The sequence below is a fragment of the Lemur catta genome, chromosome 23 (assembly GCF_020740605.2).
Source record: "Lemur catta isolate mLemCat1 chromosome 23, mLemCat1.pri, whole genome shotgun sequence".
NCBI classification, from domain to species: Eukaryota; Metazoa; Chordata; class Mammalia; order Primates; family Lemuridae; genus Lemur; species Lemur catta.
In genome coordinates, this window is record NC_059150.1 from 16659219 (window position 1) to 16681612 (window position 22394).

At 33.1% G+C, this 22394-nt stretch overlaps 2 protein-coding genes across 10 annotated transcripts in view; both read left to right on the plus strand.

The window, feature by feature from the left end:
- MARK1 (microtubule affinity regulating kinase 1) overlaps window positions 1-22394 on the plus strand; it is a 105014-nt gene that overhangs the window by 58003 nt on the left and 24617 nt on the right. For 6 of the 9 annotated variants that reach the window (XM_045536133.1, XM_045536137.1, XM_045536138.1 and 3 more), the window contains 7 exons: window positions 3993-4041; window positions 5093-5158; window positions 8933-9003; window positions 9477-9518; window positions 13634-13690; window positions 16325-16561; window positions 16651-16770. In XM_045536133.1, coding sequence (XP_045392089.1) covers window positions 3993-4041; window positions 5093-5158; window positions 8933-9003; window positions 9477-9518; window positions 13634-13690; window positions 16325-16561; window positions 16651-16770 — 642 coding nt within the window. The remainder of the gene's footprint in view (window positions 1-3992; window positions 4042-5092; window positions 5159-8932; window positions 9004-9476; window positions 9519-13633; window positions 13691-16324; window positions 16562-16650; window positions 16771-22394) is intronic. The other 3 variants (XM_045536136.1, XM_045536139.1, XM_045536135.1) reach the window with 1 other exon arrangement.
- Window positions 2302-2702, plus strand: LOC123627096 (60S ribosomal protein L31-like; the record flags this gene model as incomplete). Its single annotated transcript, XM_045536510.1, has 1 exon — window positions 2302-2702. A coding segment is annotated over one exon (378 nt), but the record flags the coding sequence as incomplete, so codon positions are not given.

Consider the following 22394-nt stretch of genomic DNA (forward strand, 5'->3'; position numbering starts at 1 on the left):
TTTATTTACATTTTTAAAATATATATAGAAATGCTACTGATTTTTGTATGTTAATTTTGTATCCTGCAACTTTCCTGAAATTGTTTATCAGTTCTAAGAGTTTTATGGTAGAATCTTTAGGTTTTTCTGTATGTAAGATCATGTCATCAGCAAATGGGACAATTTGACTTCCTCCTTTCTAATTTAGATGTGCTTTATTTCTTTTTCTTGCCTAATTGCCCTGGCTACATGGTTGTTTATAGCAGCTTTGTTCATAATTGCCAAAACTTGGAAGCAACCAAGATGTCTTTCAGTAGATGAATGGATAAATAAACTGTGGTACATCTAAACAATGGAATATTGTTTAGCACTAAAAGGAATTGATCTATCAAGCCATGAAAAGACATGAAGGAAACTTAAATGCATATTGCAAAGTGAAAGAAGCCAATCTGGACAAGGCAAAACTGGTGACAGTAAAATGATATGTGGTTGCCAGGGTTTAAGGAAGAGGGAGGGATGAATAGGTGGAACACAGGATTTTTAGGACAGTGAAGTCATTCTGTATAATACTAAAATGGTGGATACATTTGTCTACACCCATAGAATGTATAGAAGAAAGAACGAACCCTCCTGTAAACTGTGGTCTTTGTGATAATGTTGTGTCCATGTAGGTTCATCATTTGTAACAAATATACCACTCTGGTTTGGGATGTTGATATTGGGGGACCCTGTGCATGTATAGTGGGAGGGAGTATGTGGAAACTCTGTATTTCTGCTCAATTTTGCTGTGAACCTAAAACTGCTCTAAAAATGAAGTCGTGTGTGTGTGTGTGTGTGTGTGTGTGTGTGTGTGTGTGTGTGTGTGTAAAATTCTAATGCTACCTTCTTTGACTTTTCCTGGTTTACATAGCTGAGTAAGGCAATTTGGTCGATGAAAGTGGGTCAAGTGTTCATTTTGATCAGAGGTCAGTGGTATGCTAATAGCTGCTTTTCAAAACCTGTTAGCCCTGTTTGGGCGGTGAAAAGTCCAAAACCCTGAGGGGCCTTTTTGGGTGGAGGCTGCCTCCCACTGTCTGAGGCTCCAGTCAGCAAAATCATCATCAGTAATGAAGACTTGAAACTCAGAGGGGTCATTAGGGCTGTGGGGCCCACAGGTAGAGCAGACCAGATGCAGAGTGCACGCTCCATAGTTCTTCAGTGCTCGGCCTTCAAATGCAGAACGGGGCAAGCAGAGAGCAGGGAGTAATTTGGAAACACCTAATAAAATTGAAGATGCATGTTTCTCACTATGAAAAAAATAAGTTTCTGGGTATTTACCCTAGCAATACATGCCAAGAATGTTCATTATAGCACTATTTGCAATAGTGAAAAAGTAGAAATAGCTTAAGCATTTTCAGTAGGACAGTTTCCTCATATAATGTAATAGATTAACACAGCAATTAAAATAGATAAACCAGATCTATATATAAATGGGAATAAATCTCAAAAACATGATGTTGAGTGAAAAATAAGTTTAGAAAGATATAGTCAATGACTGCATTTATCTAAAATTAAAAATAAAAAGTCATATTGCTGTTTATATGTATAAATGTAGAAAAAGTATAAAAGTATGTGGGATGATATGTACCAACCCTAGAGTAGTAGTTATGTTTAGAGTGGGAAGGAAGAAAGAGTTGGAGTGAGTCTCTAGCTAGGACTGTAATAATTAATGTCTTAGTTATATTTTATTAAAATAATTAACTAAAAATTTATAATTTTTCTTTTAAAAAATCTACAAATACAGCAGAATATTAACATCATTTGTTTAATCTTGGTGGTGGACACAGAAGTGCTACATTGATTTTTGTACTTTTCAACAAATTTATAATTCATAATTCTAAACAGGAAGAACATTCGGTTAGAGAGGGACAGCTTTTACAAGGTCTTGAGTAAGGAAAGATCTTAGCAAGTTCAAGGAACTGAGAGAAAAATGCTGGATAGCTTGAGTACAGTCCACTAGGAGCAAGAGTGTCATGAGATAAAGCTGGAGAGGTAAGCAGGATCTTGATTTTCAGGGCCTGGCAGCCAGTGTTCAAGATTATGGATTTTGTTCTAATGGCATTGGGAACCCACTAATGGATTTTAAGTAATGGAGTGCTATGTTGATAATGGATTAGAGGATAAGGGGACAGAAGAGAGAGTCAGAATAGATATGCAGAGACCAGTGGGATCCAGTGTGACAATGATGTCAGAAGTTGATGGATTTGAGATAAATTGTGGGTAGAGTCAACATGTCTTAGTAATGGATATGATGTAGAAATTTTGGGAGAAGGGCTTTTCTAACTTGGGCCTGGCAGAATGGCTTCCGCAAAGAAGGGTGGTAAGGGTGCCATCAGCAAGGTGGTGACCCGAGAATATGCCATCAACATTCACAAGCGTACCCATGGAGTGGGCTTCAAGAAGCGTGCCCCTCAGGCACTCAAAGAGATCCAGAAATTTGCCATGGAGAAGATGGGAACTCCAGATGTGCGCACTGATACCGGGCTCAGCCAAGCTGTCTGGGCCAAAGGAATAAGGAATGACCCATACCATATCCGTGTGCGGTTGTGCAAAAAACATAATGAGGATGAAGATTCACCAAACAAGCTCTATACTTTCGTTACCTATGTACCTGTTGCCACTCTCAAAAATCTACAGTCAGTCATCATGGATGAGAACTAACCGCCGATTGTCATATATGTCAAATAAAGTTATGAAACCAGAAAAAATTGGGGAGGTGTTGTTAAGGATGATTCTGAAGTTTGTTTCATTAGATACTTAGTAGATATACAGAGCTGGGGAAACCAGGAAAGTATCAAATTTGGTATGAGAAATCAAGTACTGGGTTTGAATTCCTGTGAGACAGCCAAGTGAAAATACTGAGTAGGTACCTGCATGCAAACGTTGGGATGAGAAATTCAAATGTAGGAGTCAGCAGTAAATTAATGATACTCGAAGCCATGATAAATCATCCAGGAGGAGCATACAGAATGAGATGACAAGGGAGCTAAAAGCTGAGCCCTGGGGAGCTCCATGTGTAAAGATTGAGTAAAGGGGGAAAGGATTTAGTGAAGATTGAGTGAATGGCCAGTGAGGCAAGAGGACAGTCAGGAAGATGTGCTGTCAGAGCCAGGGCAAGAGATGATCTCAAGTGTACTGAAGACCACTGAGAAGCTGAGCTGGTTGTTCTTTGTCCCAAATTTAAAATGAAAATATATTTTACAATTGTAGAAAGTACCCATCTTGAACATGAATGAACTTGCCTTGATATTCTATTTACTAATATGTAATTTTTAATTATTAAAGTTATAAGTATCATGGACTTAAAAATCTATTTATATGAACATACATATGCGCACACACACACAAACTTACTCCTGGATTTTGCATAGGAATTATTGAGTATAGCTAGGGCACACTTCTTGTAGCAGGTAAGCCTTAACTAGGTTTTTCTATTAGGGTGGAATTTTATTGATGCATTTTTGCACATTTCATTTCTTTTTTTAATTGTGGTAAAATATATAAATCTACCTAAAAATGCTGCTGAATCTTTCAAAAAAATATCTGATCAACTAGTACAGATGATTTTAAAGAGTCAGACCACCCCAGGAAGGTTGTTTCTGGATAAAGATCATGCGAAGAATCATTTAGTTTTATTTCCACAATATTTTTCTTTTGTTCCTGTCATAAGGAGTAGTGGAATAATATGTAAGTTTTACTGTTTACAGCATATTCACACCACACACACACACAGCCATTTGAATTCATGTAGTTAAAATTCTTTTGCAAGCCAAGTCTTAGTGAAGTTAATGTCTCAGTCTGCGTTACATAGCTTGTTTGTACAGAGTTGAGGCTGAGAAATCTTTTCAGTTCATTACCAGAATCTTGTAGTATCTTATAAACATATTAATTTCTTCAAATAGATATTTTTAATTGGCTCTCTGCTTGATTGTTGTTTTTTTAACAGAAATATATCTATCTGTTTTCTTTAACAGTTATTTCGAGAAGTACGAATAATGAAGATACTGAATCATCCTAACATAGGTATGCAATTTATACATATAATTAGTGATGAATTTGAGAGTATTTGAAAAGAAACAATTTTGAGGATGCTTTATATAAACAGAAGGAAAGTGACAACCTGAGTGATAACCCAGGAAAATGATACTTTGGGTAAAAATAGATTGTAAAGAAATTAAACTAAAGGCTACAAATTGCTGTTTTCTACAACCTTGCTGTTTTCTGCTCTCCATGAAAATAATTGATATAATTTGGAGTTAATGCATACAAATGTTTGTTATCTCCTTACTAAATCTCTTAAATAGAGATTGCATGCTATTTCATTTTATAAAAAATGAACTCCAGATATTTTGATACTATGCACTTGGGTTTGATTATAGTTTATAGGGAAAATAGCTATTTGCATTTTAAAGAAAATAAAAAGTTGATTTCAATTTTATTAAATTTTTTAGTAAGTTCTGATTTTCCTCCTCTATTTATAAATATACTTATTGACCAGATATATGAAATCATCGATTGTAAAATGTAAAAAAATTCTTCTTAAAATCTTTATTTTTAAACAATTTTTTACATGTTTAAAAATCTTATCTGTACTGTAACTATTATTTGTGGTGAATAATTTCAACTACTATGTAAATTTGATAATTTAGTAATTTTTCTAACTAGAAATTTTACATTATCACATAAATACAGAATATTTCTGTACCAAAGATTATTTATTAATAACATTTTATGAAAGCTCATTATAGCATAGTCTCTTTTTAAGCTTTAGTTAAAATTCTGCTTTTCTGATTGTAAGATTTCTCTTTGTATTACCTTATTCTAATTAGAAAAAGTAATGGCTTTTTAATCCCAGAAATTTAACTCAAGAAGTTGGTTCCAAATCACTTTGTGGTAAGTAGTTTTCTTCCGTAGGAGTAATAACCCTTGAGAGACTTTTTCAACTTAAAATTGCAATAAATAATGTTTAGTAGATACTCAGATTTTCCACTGGTTTAGCGTTATCTTAGGTTTTCTTGGAGCATTCAGTCTGTGCTAACAATTATAGAGTTATATCTCTAATTTCTTTTTCTAGTAAAATTGTTTGAAGTTATTGAAACAGAGAAGACCCTCTATTTAGTCATGGAGTACGCGAGTGGGGGTAAGGATGAGGGGGATTGAAAAGTTCTCTTTGACAAGACATACAGAATTATGAACACCTAAAGGTTCATGATGACATTTATGTCTTCAACGTTGTTAATGAATCTATAGTTTTATTAAAATGCCTTTAAATTATGTCTTAAGGGAAATTCAGTGTTTACTTTCAAGACTTTTTGACCCTACATTATGTTAATACTCAGGATTTTTGGTTTAGTTAAAAATGACTTGGGGACATTTTTTAAAACTCAGTTTGTATTGTCATCTTATGAATGTTTTGATTCTCTTTTCTAAATTTTATTATGATAATATATCATAATATTATGATTAGAAGCTCTTGGCTATAAGTAGGGAATCTCATATGCAGAATACATTTAACAAAATCTATAGTAAAAACATTTTCTAGGTCAGTTCATTTCACTGTTCATATATGACAGATTCTCAATATGTATGCATTTTCAAGATAATCCATAAAATGTTTCAATTTAAACAAGTGTTGATCTATATACTTTATAAGTTAGGACTGAGTTGACAGGGAGATAGCAAGATGCATTTGTAGTAAAATATAATGTATATTTTCACTATCATAGTGTCAAAAATGGGAATGATTTTTAAACGCTGGTATGTAATAGAAAATCACTTTCATCTCCCACATTTTCCCTTAAATGAGAAATACATCAGCTCAAAATCACTATTCTGTTTGGCATAGGACTTAACTTTCTCAGAAATAGGTTTAAAATATATAAACTATTTATTAAGTAAAAATTAGAATACTTGAAGGAAGGTTTTAAGGGCTCAGAGAATTTAAACAATTAAAGAAGAGAGGTAGCAGCTGAAATTATTTGGCCAATTAACTTTTTGCTAATTAATAGAAAAATTTAGAGTTGAACTTATTATTTAGCCTTTTTAATTAGTGAAGTTTATAGATTTTTATGGTGATTCAGATTTTATGTGAAGTAGAATAAAGAGGATTTATCCTAATCTGTAGCAACTAAACTATATATTTTTATACTATCTCTTAAATTTCTAAAAAATTTTACTACAAATGTTAAATATATTTCATTGCTTTTTCAGTTGTTTGTACAGATTTAATATTTTAGTAGATTTTTTTGTGTAAAGCTTTTGTCACCCTGAAAATATTTCAGTGTAGGTTTTTTACTTAACCTAAAAATCTGTGTCATTAATGTTTATTATTAAAGGATTTTTAAAATTATATTTAAAAAAACATGTTACATAAAATGTAGGTCTATAATCAAACTAATGAACCTACAAATACCACGGAATGAACTATTTCTCTATTTTTCTATCGTTAGATTGCTATCACAGTCTGTCAGCATGGGAATCCTGAATATTATTTTTAGTTCAGTTAGACACTTTTTTCCTTTCAGTGATGTAAAGTTTAGGGAAAGAGGTTAGACCCACTTTGATGTGAGAAATTATAGACTGCTAAAAACCTGTGGACACCTTTCTGTTTGTATAGAGACCCACCCTGTTGATATGTGTACTCGTTTAATGGTTAATGGTAAGTACAGTCAACTCTCTATTGGTGCTAATGAAAGGGAGCAATGGCTAGAGTAACACAGAGAACGTAGGGTCATCACTGCTCTCCTTCAGTAGCATAATTGGGAGGCACAGTGGAGAGTGGTGTAGAGAGATGGATACTAGAATTCAGACCAAACCAGCTGGTCCCTTATTCAATTCTGATTCCTGGTGATAGGTTTCCTTTGGGTTTTGCCAGTCAGTAACAGTTTTGCAATTCTGTAACAAAAACCATGTTGGTTCTGTGATGGTAAATCTAGAATCATTTTCTTGCCTTTTTAATCCATAAATGGCAAGCTGACTCTGGAAAATAAAACACTGAATATTTTTCCTCTGAAATTTCTAGAAAGTTAGGATTGAATCTGACATGCACGCTAGAAATCTGGTATGATTAAGAGCTAAGTCAGACAATTGCCTTTTTTCAAGCAGTCAGTTGATTATGGTTCACTAATGGAGTGAAGATATTCAGTGATTAGAAAATCAGGGAACTCCTTTTTTATTTTGAACCATGTTTAATCCAAAGGAGCCTATTAAAAGTAGGTGTCAGGGCTACTCTGGAATGGTGAGTTTATTCTTTCTTTCTTTCTTTCATGCAAACAGTATTTATTAAACGTTCACTGTGTATCAGGTAATATTCTAGAGGCTGGGAATACATGGGTCAGCAAAGATAAGGTCTCTGCCCTCAAGAAGTTTACATTCTAGTTGGGGAAGCAAATTATGCACAAACAGTATATGGTAAGTGAAGGACAGCATCATGTAAATATCTGGGATATAAGCACTCCTGACAGAATTTAAGAGTAAATCCAAAGTTTCCAACGCTTGCGCATATCTTTCCAGCCTAGAATTAACTACTATGATGGGTTAACTAGAATTAACAACTATTAACACGTACCTAAAATTAACTACTATGATGAGTCAACTAGAGCATTCATTCATTTCTGTTCTCATCATCTCATTTAATCACTTAAATATGCCTGATATAATATGCTGTCTAACATTGTAGATGTACTAGTTTCATGTGACATACATCCATTACATATTTGATTTTTAATATTTTATATCCTGGGGATCGATATTGCATATATGTATATGTAATATGTCTGTATACCTAGGTTCAAATACATCATTTATTGAGTGCTTACTATATGCCAGTCACTGTGCATTATTTATTTCATTTAAGCCTCACAACAGCCATGTGAGTAGGCAGTAGGTAAAAACTGAGTCTTAATAAATCTTCCTAATGTTTCTCAATATCTACTTTGGGCTAAACCAGGATTCATACCCAAATTGGTCTGATTCTAAAGCCTAAGGTTTTTTACCACTTTGCTGTACTTTACAAGAGCTCTTTAAGCTATTTTGTGATTTTTTAAATATACACATGTATATCTATATGGTGCAAATTATAAGGGCACAAAAAATAAATTTATTGCTTATGCTAACATATTTTTAATATTGTAACTAAACATTAATTTATTTTTAAGCTATTACTGACTAGAGAAAAATGAAAAAACCGATAAGTGTGTAAAGTAATGGATCCAATAGAAAATGTCTATAGCTTCTAGTTATTTTTAAATTATTGTAACAACTATTTATTGTCTGTCCACTTTGTGTTCTGTCATAGAGATGAGGATACAAATAAAGTACAGAGTTTACAGTTCATCTGGGGTAATAGACATGCACACACAGATGATTTAATTGTGTATAATTTGTGCTTAACTACCAAAATATATGAAATGAGTAGAGTGAGAATAAACATAATTAGAGTATAGAAAAGAAAAGAAATAAATCAATGTGGATGGAATTTTGTCAAGATTACGTGAGGGGTAGAATTTAAAAAGAGCAATCCAACATAATATAACTTTGTAATTTTGTTTGAAATATAGGCCACAAATACAAAGCCAAATGTAATTTTTGATTACCCAAGCTATGGCTTCCCTTTACTAGAATGGATAATAAAGAGTTGACTGTATTTTTATGTACTGCTTGAAAGCAGAAAGCAAGTTTTCTTGAGTATGTTTTTGTGACATTTTTTCAAAAGTTTTGCTAAATCAGATATTCAGTTCTATATGTAATTTCCCCCCTTTTTCCTATTCATGTGTTAGTTTGTGACTTACCTAGAACTAGGAGAAAATTGTGGGCCAAAAGTTTATTGAAAAACAAGACAAAAACTTGACATTGCATATATTGTTAACCGAAAGTCTATGTATATTTTACAACCTGCTTTACCTTTCTGATTCAGGTGAAGTATTTGATTACTTAGTTGCCCATGGAAGAATGAAAGAGAAAGAGGCCCGTGCAAAATTTAGGCAGGTATGGAAAATAGTTTTCAACTTTGTTTTGCTGATATTTTTAATGATATACAAAGGACAGTATTACAAACTAGACTTGATAGTACATGGTATTTTGAAAAAGTTACTACTTCCTTACACTTTTTAACAATGGAAAACTCCTGAAAAATAAACCTATTCTTTCTGAATTTAAATTTAAAATAGTTGCAGATGGTTATTTTTAGGTGGTCATAAATAGTGAATTTTTATAGGTAAGACTGACCTTATTTATTTACTCTTTGAGAGTCTTGGAAATACAGACAAGACTGAGATAGAAAAGAAATATTTAATCCTTTGATGCCTTTATCCAATAATTATTATCAGGTATTATTAGCTTTATGTATAGAGCATATATGTGTTCTGTTTAAAGAGGTGGTTATATTATTTTCTTTTATAATTAAAGATGTTTTGGTATTAAAACTCATAGATTTAAAGAATATCGTCAATTTTATTTAGTCTAGTAGGCAAGGAACCTTGCAACTGTGGCAGAAGAATCTGGTAAGATATTCATATTTTCAGTTCAACTTGAATATAGCTTGTAATAGAAATGATAAAATTAGAAAAAAATAAATTCATCTAGGATTTTATTTTTAGTTTTTAAGACTGAATTGATTAAAATAAGCATACTTATAAATTACTATAGAAATAACAAATGAGTTAATTGTAAATTGTTCACAAAATTTACTGAAGTTTCAGCTGACAACTTAACTATATCCTAAACTTTCCCTCAGTGAATTTAAAATTTTCATTTACAAATGGCTCAATACCTCTTCTGTAACCATGAACACTGATTTTACAGTTAAAGGGGTTCTGTAATCATTATGTTTGGGCAACACTGAATACTGATAGAAGATCTTCCTCTAACATACTTACCTGTTAAGCAATTGGAGAAGTCCCAAAGGGGTGAAGAGGGAAAACCCTGTTTAACTTTTCTTGCTACAGCATTCTCTAAATTGATTGCAGAGTGAGTTTGTTTGTGAAACCTCTATTAATAATATCTCATAGGATTATTCAGGATAGATTTAGAAGCATAACTGAATGTAAAGGCAACCGGTAATGAGGAAAGCGACACTAAGAAACTGAATGGTGTTGCTGTTAAATTCTTTCCTATCCTGGGATGAAAGTTCCAGCTTACCCTTAAGTAAAGCATTACAGACATCATTTTATATATTATTCTTTCAATATCAGTCATAGTAGTTTTAGTTAGTAGCAGACAAGCAAGAAAATTCTAATTGGCATTAAATATTCCCATTTGGATCTTTATATGTATTTTAAAGATTATTGCTAATTACCGTTATTTTTTTTAGTCAACTAGTTTTACTTATTTTTGGATATATATAGAAAATTGTACTGGGTACTGTATGGAATTAGAGAAGTTAAGGATGCCTGCCATCCTAAAGAGCTTGCCATCTTTGCTAGGAGGTTGGGACACAGATATCTTCATACAGATACAAATAATTATGAAAATTGGTTTGTTTTTTGAAATAAAGTCTGAATTATTTTGAAATGTGCTTCATATTCCTCACGATTGAGTGTCAAATGAATGCTATTTAAATTGTGAAATGATGGGAAATATTTTCTTTTTAATTCATTTATTGTAATTATTAAATGTATTTAATATCTCTATGTGTTACCCCAAAACTAAAAGGGTTACTAACTCACATTTTTAGAAACCAGGGATATACAAACATACATAAACATGTGTGCACATACACACACACACACACACACTCACACTATTTTGTAGTGTACCTAACTAAAGGTTTTATTTATTTTAAAATTTATATTTGAGAAGCTTGTCTTTATAGATTTGATTTAAACTCTTAGAGAATTAATAAATGTACATTTTATTTGCTCTGTATTTTATGATTTTCTTTATTTTAACAGTGAAAGAATGTACTATATTAGCAATGATATACCTATATATATCATTGACCTTACTATTGGCTATACCAAAGACACGGGCAGTTTAAGACTACTTAGCAGCAATTGCCCATACAATACATCTACATTCCTTAAGATTTGATGGCCTGCAAAAAAAAAATTATAATATTGATTCAGCTCTTCCAATATCAAGGCTACCACTTTAAGCGTGAACATTCCTCACCCAATTATAAGTAATTGCAAAGCAACCCTAACAACTGCTCATTCCTGGAAAACACGGACGTGTGTTAGGGTCAATGCAGGACTGATTGTAAATCATGTTTTCAAGATCCATAATCTTGATCTTGAAGGATCATAGGGCAGTTCCTCTATCCTGTTTGTGGAAGTACAGAATGTTTTGAGGTGGGAAGGTCTAACTGTAGAATAATGCAGTAAAACTTGGGCTTGTGGATGGTGTTGATTGCAGTGAGTCAGAAGCCAGAATTTTGTACCCTGCTAGGCAAGTGGAGTAATGCTGTAAACTACCACATTTGATTGCTAGCTCAGAGATCATAGAGTGTGGGAAGCATGCATGCTTAATACAGAACATTTTCTTTAATTATCTTTTCATTATCAAAGCTTTAAGGCTTAGGAAATTTTTGATTCCAGAAGTACCTATAGAACTGCTTTCATAGAGACCATTCTGTCTTGTGCAAAATGCTTGGCCTCTGATCAAGTATGGTAACCAAATTATTATCTGTGACATACCTTCACTGTATCATACAAACACATGACTTGTAAAAGATAATATTATCAGCAAATTTCTCTCATCAGTGATGCAAAATTAATCTTGTAATATGAACATAATATGGCATATACAGTATATCCAATAAAATATACATATAAATGTATATATCTTTTGGCTAATGAGCATAAGTGAGTGAAAATTGGGTATTTGAATTTTGAAGCATATTGCTTAAGAAAACTAATACTACAAATATTTATCATTAGGTTCTGTTGTACTTTTGGGACTCACACTTCAAATTGATCATAATCATTTATATCACCTTGCCCAAAAACATTTAGTGGTTCTGTAGCACCTGCCTAGTTTGGAATTCAGGAACTTGTACCAACCTGTCTATCAAGGTTTGACTCCCACTGTTACTATTTTCCCACCTCCTTTTCAAATACACCGTGTTCCCTCATCATTAATGCATTTCACCACCTTACCTCCTCCTCCCCATCCCCAGATCTCCATATTTTAAAATACTGCTGTCCTTCAAGGATGCCTTGGATCAAATAGCACCCACTCTTGGAAGCATTTCCAAGTGAAATTATTCTTTATTTTTTATGATTCTCTCATTTCTTTGTGCCTCTGTTTCTATGATTCTACCTTGTATTACAGTTACTCACATACATATTTTCTTAATCTAATTGTAAGCTCCTTAAGGACAGGGTCCATGTAGTGTTCATTTTTGTTTTCACCTAGCACCTAGCACATTCTCTTGCACATAGCAGGTACTCAATAAACTGTTGAAGCAAAATGAATTAAGTTGAATTATATATTACTCATTATGTGTTGATGATTTCATTTTAAATTCATATTTTCTGTCTTTGACCCATTTTAACATATATTAGAATAATTTTATAACAGTGAAAAATATGTTTCACCTCTACTTTGAAGTTCCTTTTTTTCACTCGTATTCCTATTAACATGGTCATACTTCACATCACCTTACTTTTTTAAAAAAAATATCATTTCTGTCTCCATTTGTAAATGCCTAACCAACATTCAACATTCAAACTGTGTTTACATTTAACCGAATCCACAGAATTGAATGTTCTGCTGTGCATTAAAATGGTTGTTCTCTTATTCATCAGATATAATTTATATGCACAAAATAGCTCTGATCAAATGCCATCAGATTCTTTCCTTTTTGTATTTTATGTAATGAAGAACTATCATAGAATTGTTTATAAGCTATTTCTCATTTATAATTTTTGGCCTTTAAACTTTGGGAACCCTGTTTATCTCTTGTCCCCAAAGAGCCCTGTATGTAATAGTCACAAACTAAGGCTGCATATAAAACCTAGTTACAGGTGTAGAATGCTTTGCCCAACTGCGTTAGTGAGCAGTTTAAAATTAAATTTCATTTTTTTCTCTTTTTTCTTTGATGATCAGATTTATTTTTAAGCCTCAAAATTTTTCCTTTCTCTTTATATATAAACAGAAAAATATAGGAGGTTGCTAAATACCTCATTAATAAGTTCTTAGTAAATTGGCCTCACTAAAGAAACATGCCTTGAACACATTTGATATCATTTCTAGAGTGGAATTTTGCTTTCTTAACTCAAGCCAACTATCTGGAAATACTAATATATGTGTGCCAAAGCTGTTATTTCAACACTGTAATAAACTACTTGACCAAACTAAAAATTATGTACATTCAGTCATGTAAACTGAGAATTCTAATGACCCACACAAAATCTTCACAGACTCTGACAAAGAAATATTTTACTGTATTTTAGCAAAAGAATATTGCTTTTCTGCATTTTCTACATTTAAGAGCAAAATTTTTATCACTTTAATGTGTATAGTTTTCTTAACTAAAGGAATAGTGAAATTGTTAAATATTACTTTGAAATCCTAGTTAGTAATTTATCTAAATCATAAGTGATAATTGGAGGAAAAATGGGGGTGTTTTTACCATAAAATAATTTTAACTCTTTTATCTAAATATTTATTTCAGATTGTATCTGCTGTACAGTATTGTCATCAAAAGTGCATTGTTCACCGTGATCTTAAGGTAAGCTGCTGATTTTACAACAAAAAAACTTCGTCATTCACAGATATTTAAATATGAGAGCTGTCTTTTTGGTTGCCTACTGTGTCAGTCACTATACAAGGTAGTTAATTTTTATTTAATTCTGACAGCAGTTTTATGAAAGGTAATATTTTCACTGAGCAAATGAAGAAAATATGAACGAGAAATTATCTAATGTTAAAGATGAGAGGATTTGATTCACCATTAATTAGCTTGTTTTAAATAGATAAATGTGGAACTTAGTCCCACCGTGCCTGAGGTCCAGTTCAGACAGAAGCAAGGTCAGGGCACAGAAAGACCTGTGCTTGCCTAACGTAAGAGCCAGTGTTCTCCCTTGACCTTAAAGCTCAAAGAAATAAGGAAAGCTTTTAAATATTTTTATGAACACTGAATGCATGCGATTAGTATAAACTAGCATATTTTGGAATAAGAAATGTGTGGTTAGTCAAAAAATAATTGTGGCCAGAAAGATTTTGTTCTAAAAATGAAGGTAGAAACTCTGTGGGCTAAAATGTTTAAGACTTTTTTCCTTTTTTCACTATTCTTCCAAATTTAACTTACATTTTCCTTTACCTAAGAGTCTCTTTCTTTTTTACTTTTTTCCTCATAGCCTTTAGCAATTCATAGCACTAGTGTTGTTGGAACTGCAAGGGGATTTGGCCTAGGTCTGGCTGCTTCTCACACAAAGATCCAACTATTGAGACAATGAGGATTGCCAAGGAAGAAAGGAATTTTTTTTAATAGGACAGACAGACATCTCATGTCAGAAGATGCCTCAAAGCATCTCTCACCTGAGGGAGAGCATGGGCTTTAAAGGAGCCACCTGCCAGCAGTGTAACTAAGTGCGTTGGGGACAGGTTGTGGAGGACGGTATATCTTGACTTCAGGAAGTGTGCCCAGGGGCCTTCAGGATCTCAGCTCCTTTCTCTTGCAGAAAATCCACCATTTCTGAGAAACCATATAAAAGGTCAAGTAGTTAGTTAAGGGAGAGGATTTAAAATATAGGGATCATTGAAACTTGTTCATAGAGCCAGTTACACTAGTTTGTGTTATATTTGAATATATTGTTCTAAACAGTTGTCAAAAGTATAATTCTGTATTCTGTATTTTGGCTCTATTTTTAGAGCTTATGGATTTTCCGCTACTCCAAATTGTTCTGTTTCTCAGTTTCCTCCTTCAGCTATTTTAAGGTGAAATCACTTCAACAAAGAAAGAGAAAGAAGAGGACTGTTTACCTGCTTCTGTGCCTGACCCCCCACTTATCATCTCATTTCTTATATGAAAAAATTTTACGAAAAAATTATGTTCAATACCTTGTGTTTTCCCTCCAGTCCAGTGGAGAGAGTTTTTCCCTCAACACTGCTGGAAGGAGACCTCAGAACCCCCAGCCTCTCTCCTTTTCTGAGGCAGCCTGCATGCTTTGTTATCCATCCAGACATTTTTAGAGAGACTGAAAAAAATCCAACTTGATCACAAATAGCTTCAGAAATTTACAATGACCAAGACCTTACATGAGAACATCAAAATAACCTGGTTTTGTCACAGAGTCCAAAATGTTACTATCTAATACACATCTCCAAAACTTACGAAACGATACCACATTTTTATTGCATATTTTGGGTGCTAGGTGTGTCTGCATTTTCTAAAACAAAATGAAAACAGATATTCCAAGCTAGTATATCGTAAAAAAAAGAAAGAAAGAAGGGGGCTGGGGGAGAAGAGCTATATGATGGATAGAGTGCCTGACTCTGCTGACTGTTGGACCCTCCAGTGATACGAAGAACTCTGATTGTCATTTTAGTCAAATTTGACTCCTTTTTGGAACCTGATACAATACATCCACAAAGTAACCTATAACTTTGTTAGTCTTTCCATCAGTTATAACAATTAGAGTTTGAAACAAAACATATACAAAAGTGAGTCCATTATTGAGTTGCTTGCATTTACAAAAGACACATTTAAAATGTCTTTGATTCTGTTTTAGGATTTTGGAAAGCCGGCATCTCAAAACATGGGGGCAAATTTACTGCTTTTATGACTATACCTCAAGAAGAGAATCTAGTTTTAGAACATCAAAAGGAAGCTTAAAACAGACAAGATCTAATAGAGGCTGTGTCGTTTTATTTTGTTTTACTTAAAAAGTACTTTGTTGAGGAAGCATTCTGTAAGAGAGGACAAAGGAAAGAATTCAGTAGTCACAGAACCCCTGGCTGGCATTTATTTTAGATATACCACCGACCCTTGCATTAATAACAATACCCTATTAAAATAGAGCTCCTTTGGGTAAACTTGGCTTAAGTCCAGGACGGATTAGTGTTAAATGTGCATTAGAACAGGTCATAGTAAGGTACAGTTCTGGGATGTCTCTTACTTTGAGGAAAGAAATGGGTTTTAAATAAACTCTCTTAAATAGTTGCATATGTGCATGTGAATGAGAGTTTTCCTTTTATAGTGTTAAAATTCAGTCTTATATAGCTATGCACCGGGCTTCTAAATATGTTATTATATTTACAAATGAGAGGGGAAGAAACACATAAGTTTGGGATCTGAAACAATTTTTAACAAATTATTTTATGTAGACTTTTTACAGTGTCCTTTTTATTGTTTTCCTCTTAGGCTGAAAACCTTCTCCTTGATGCTGATATGAATATTAAAATTGCTGACTTTGGTTTTAGTAATGAATTTACAGTTGGGAACAAATTGGACACATTTTGTGGAAGCCCACCCTATGCTGCTCCTGAGCTTTTCCAAGGGAAGAAGTACGATGGGCCCGAAGTGGATGTGTGGAGTCTGGGCGTCATTCTTTATACCTTAGTCAGTGGCTCCTTGCCTTTTGACGGCCAAAATTTAAAGGTATCTGCTTAATTGGATATTATTGTTTTTATCCCCAAGTACAATAATTTCAAAAGCCGGTGATAAGGGCTTTCTTTTGCTTTTTTAAGGAACTACGGGAACGAGTCTTGCGAGGAAAGTACCGGATTCCCTTCTATATGTCCACCGACTGTGAAAATCTTCTGAAGAAATTATTAGTGCTGAATCCAATAAAGAGAGGCAGCTTGGAAGTAAGTAATTTTTTGTATCCAAATCTAAATTTTAACAATTAAAATATTCCAGGAACTGAAGAGCATTTTTCCCCCTATGTTTTTCTTTCTTTTTTTTTTTGGAAAATTGCCAAATCATTTAATTTGCCTTTTGTTTAGAGGTAGGGAAAGTGACATGATTCTTTCACTATTCAAAAGTTGTCATAGTAGGTTTCTCTAAAAACTATTATTTCTTCTTCATCCTGCAGTGATGCATTAAAGTAAAACAACATAAAAATAGGAATAAAATTCACTTTTAGTTGGAGAAAGAGGAAAATGTAGCCTCTGTCAGAAATTGCTTGGTCCGAAAAAGAAACTTTGTTTTTAGTAATAGTCAATAACTATTTCAATGACAAAAGAAGGGAGTGAAAATTCTAATCTAGTGAATACATCAGAGCTATATCCGAGATTACTATGTGATATTAAAAAATTTTAATAGAAAGCTCTCAACTTTAGTATATAAAATTTACAAATATTTAAGTAGAATATATTAGAAACAGGTATTTCATTTCTTAACACACTATTATGTTGCATACATACATTCCATATGTGAAGTCATTTATAATAATAGGTACTATTATAAATATACTATGTTACAGCCAAATAATATCGGAGGTTCAAATACCAAATGTCTAACCTTTCATTCTTCTGGCGCTATAATTAGAATAATTTATTTATCAAGTATTTTACCCATCTGTTTTTAAGAATGATATTTTAGCTTGTGCTAAGATAATATCAGAATTTCAGCGTGCATTCTTCACTAGTGCTTTTTGTCTTCATTTAGTTGCCTTAATAGAAAGAGTAGAAAATTCACAGAATTAACCTCATGTGAACTGTACCTTTTTAGTGTAGCAATGGGGCTTTCTGGCACGGACTCCATGCTGGTTAGGAGGCAGCCTTATAGTGAGCCATCCCTGTGTACAGAGCTCTCAGGTTAGTTTGGGCTTTGTAATTTTATTTACACAAATATTTTTTACTAAAAAATACATTATGTTTTGATGGAAGTTAAGGGATGGTGACTTCCATTGGGAAATTATCTTTTATCTTTAAATGCTTTGTATCAGTGGATCAATTATCAGATTTTTAAACTGAATTATTTATTTAAATGTCATTAGTTCCTTTTTAGGATTTTTATGTTTTTCTTTTGGGGGTAAAAAGATATGTTAATAATGTTTTAATAGAGAACATATGTGATAAAAAGCCCACTTTTATATCACTGCTCTTCTAAACTTACTTTCAATCATTCTTCATAGGAAATTATGTGAAATAGTTAAAAAGTTAGAATCGTTGACTCTACTATCAGTTCTAAAATTTCAGAACTTCAGAGAACAGAAGTCTCTCTCAGGGTGGGGGTAGGGGATGGAGGTATGACTACATGGTGAGTGCCAGGCGCACTGTCTGGGGAATGGAAACGCTTGAAGCTCTGACTGGGGGGGGGCGGGGGGGAAGGACATGGGCAATATATATAACCTGAACTTTTGTACCCCCATAATAAGCTGAAATAAAAAAAAAAGTCTCTCTCAATCCTGCTTTGTGACCGACTTTAATTGTAGGAACGCACTTTACCTGAATGTCACTTAATAAAATGCTCAGAGTTAAAACAGCAGCTCAGGTAATAAGCAGATTGGAAAGAACATACAGAAATCATTTTCGGGGAATATATCTTACAAATCTCTGGGCAGTTGATAAGATGTGCTCATGCCTTAAAGACAATTAATTCTTAGTAGTCAAATGTTTTAGTCTTTCATCCTTAGCATTAAAATGCTGAGGATTAAAGTTTTAGAGTGCTTTGAGTTAAATTTAAAAGCCAAATTATTACTATTGAAACAATTGATCATCAGAAGCTCAATTTAATTGAGCTGTATTTGAATATAGTCTGGAACCACCTGTTCCAGCTTATCACAACTAAGTTTTTCAGCCATGAAACCATGGGTCCACATTGGAAATATTGTGATAATAATTGCAGATATCACTGTATAAAGGCTAGTCTGCATCACAATTGCCAGAAATGACGTCCTAGAGAAACGTAACGTTACCAGAAGTTCAGCACTTGTCCCCGAGGCCACATCAGAAGAATAAGGACAAGTGATTTTTGGAGAAAGAAAGAGAAGTTTATTAATTTGCTGGCAAGTGAGAAAAATGGCAGACTCGTGTCTGAAAGTACCATTGTCCTAACTATAAGCAGAAACACAGAGCTTTTAAAAGGGGGAAGGGGATTTTAGCTTCAAGGTATTGCTGTTTAACTATAGTTGATAGTTCTGGTCGATCCCATCTCTGAGGAAGACAGTCTCATGACCTCTGCCCAGGCAGTTCCGTTGAGCCATCCCATGTGGTACAAAAAACAAAGAACACCCTCCTGCCCCTCTGATTGCTGGCCTCAGGCAGGGATGTAGGTTTTTAATTACCAAAAAGAGTTGGGGGAGGGTGCTTAAAAAGACAAGTCATAAAACATTTTACCCTTTTTCAGACCATTCCCTCTGTTACACTAACACCCCTTAAATATGTGTGTGTATGTGTGTATGTATTTCTTACACCAAACATTAAGAAACTCTCCTAGAAATATCAGTGACTTCAGAAATTGTATTCGTCTTCATTCATATTTTTTATACCAACTTTGTAATGAAAAACCTGTAAACTATTAAAAAACAGCTCTTTTTAAAAACACTCATCTTCAATGTGTAAACATAACTTTTTATACAGTATTTATAACTTAAAAGTTTTTGAAGTGTACTTTTTCTTTATTATAAGTATGAGCACCTTTTTCAGTAGTTACATTATTCTCCTTGGGTTATATCTCATAATTTATTTATTTCCTGCTTGCTGTATGTTTGAGTTGTTTCCATCATTTTTGCTAAAAGTAACATAGTGTACTTTCCTCCCCTTTGGAATATATGCTTAGATAAATTCTCCAGAGTGGATTACTGGGTCAAAGGGTAAAAGTGATCTGATACCTATTAAACATCATTGCCAAAAGATGTGTTTGACCCACAGTTTTTCAATGTACCTATTCTCCACAACTTAATTCACTATTGGTCAGTGTTGGATATAATAAGTTCTACCATTTGATGCCTTCATGGTAATAATATGGTTTATTATAATTGTTTTAATTTATATTTCTTTTATTAGTCATAAAAATGAATATTTTTAGTGAATAGGTTGATTATGCTTCTTCATGTGTAAGCTCTCAGTGTCTCTTAAGTACTTGTATAAAAGAGTCTGGTTTATCACCCTTAGGTTTATATCAGCTTGTATATTTTAATATAAAATATTTTCCCTGTTGATTCCCATATTTTACAAAAGTGGTTGATTCCCATATTTTACAAAAGTGGAACTTCATGTATTTTTTTTCAGTGTTACTTGAGTGTCATGAATTATTGATTAGAATAACCTCTAATCTTTCTTCACTGTATGTTTTGCTACTATTGAAATTTGATTTAGAGAATCTTGCATGGCTGCTTCTTGTCTTATTAAACTTACGTAACTTACACATCTTCCAGTTGCTTAGTAGACATAACTGGTTTTTTTAAAAAATTAAACTGTTTCTTAAAGACTTATAAGTTAAATACCTTATTTATCCTCCATGAAAATAAAATTGATTAGTTTCATGTTCTACTTGGTTGGCTTGCAGTTGTTTCTAGATCTAAACAATCAGTTATATAATTTTTTCAGGTTGTGTATATGAATGCTATCTGTTCTTCCTAATTGCACTAATAATGAGAGAGGACAGTATCACGCATGATTTTAAAAGGATCTGTGTTTTATTTTGTACACTAGGGTTTTGTCCCTCTATTTATTGGAATATTGGTATGTATAGATTTTTATACTAGAAAGAAACTGAAAAACTTACCTTCTTTCCCTTCCATGTACATATTCTTTCCTTTTCCAGCATGGACTGTATTACCTTTCAAAATAATGCAAAATTTGAGCCTGAAGCAAAGCTCTTATTGCCCTCTCTCTGTCATCTTTTGTCCTCAAAAAAAATTATTTATTTTGACTTTTAATACTTTATTTTTCAGCTGTTACTAAGATAATCTTTAAAATCTTATTTATATCTGTGTAATAAAAATGACAGTAAAGTAAAAAAATTAATTTTTTTAAAATAAATGATTTCTAGGTATAAATTCAGAAGCATGGTGTATTTTATAAAAGTTGAAACCATTTCAGTAAAATTATTTCCATCTGGCCATCCAAAATTCATAATTTTTTTAATGTGCACCTAAATATAGGGAGTATATTTCCCATAGTTCATTAAATTCCTCATAATTCATCTGAATTGATTATTTTGTTAGTAGTACTTTTCTATAGTCATTAAGTAGTCATTTATGTTCATTGGCACTGATGGCTAGAGTAAACAAAACTTTCTTTTGTTAAGTTTGGAATTTTGTTTGTCATTTGGTTTTTCAGGAGATATCTGAAATGAAATCTGATGTGGATTAGTTTATTCAACTGGTTCCTACGTCTGGTGCAGTTTATTGGCCTAGTTCTTTATACCCTGCATAAAACCACCCAGACTAAACTTACATGATCTCTCTCCTATCACGCAGTACTTTCATTTCCTGGAGATGTTTCTCCCCTGGCTTTTAGTAATGTTAACTCTTGTGGTTACTTTAAAAGAATTTTGCATAAGCATGAGGTTCATACACCTAGGCACAGGTATTTCCATATCTCTCTTCTCTTTCATATATCTATATTTTGTTGTTTTCTGTACCTTATTCTTGGAAAAGGCTCTCCAATTTAGAATTAATGCAGTTAAAACCTTCACATGTTCCCTTATTTAAGGGAATGTTTTTTCTTCCAACCTTTACCTTCCATTCTGAGATTTTTTATTCTGTTTCAAAATACAACTGTTGTGAGACAAACTGCTAAATAGACGCTTGGTGATTCCCAATGACTAGAATAGTAAAGGGAAGCAAAACTGTGTTGATTCTCTTGTTGCTGCCCAATTGCTTTTCCTTATCGCTGCATTTCCCACTTTTCCTGACTCAGCTTTGCCTCAAATCTAATTTTGTATGAGGATTAGCAGAGTCATTGCTACCTCTGTGTGTCTGTCTGCCTGTTGTTCCTTTCCCAGTGCTATTTCTAAAATGTTGTTTATCTTCTTGTTAGTAAAATGTAGCATTTCTCCATTGCCTATTAGATCAAGTTTAAATTCATCATCTTAAAATACTAACCTTAATCTTCCATTCTTCTGCTATATATTATTGTTGTCCTAGTCATAGACAGGAGCTTCCTCACTGTTTGCTCCTCACATTCCTTCGGCCATGGCTTTCCACCAATCCAAATACTATTTATATTTCAAGAATCTGTTCAAATCCTACCTCCTTATGATTCTTTCCCTGAAAACCCCCGCCCACACTTCAAGTTGTTCTTTTTGGTATTTATTAATACTTGCTGCTAATAGCACAACTTTGAATGGTGGATTATATTGTGTATTCAAATGTTTTTAGATTTCATGAGTAAATCTTACTTCCCCAAATAAAAAAATAAATCACTTAAAGGTTTGGTCCACATATATTTTTTCTTCCTGACATGAACATATGGATATCAAATGAGTACCAAATAAACAGAATTTGATTGAGAAACATCAGAAAATTTGAATTATCTTC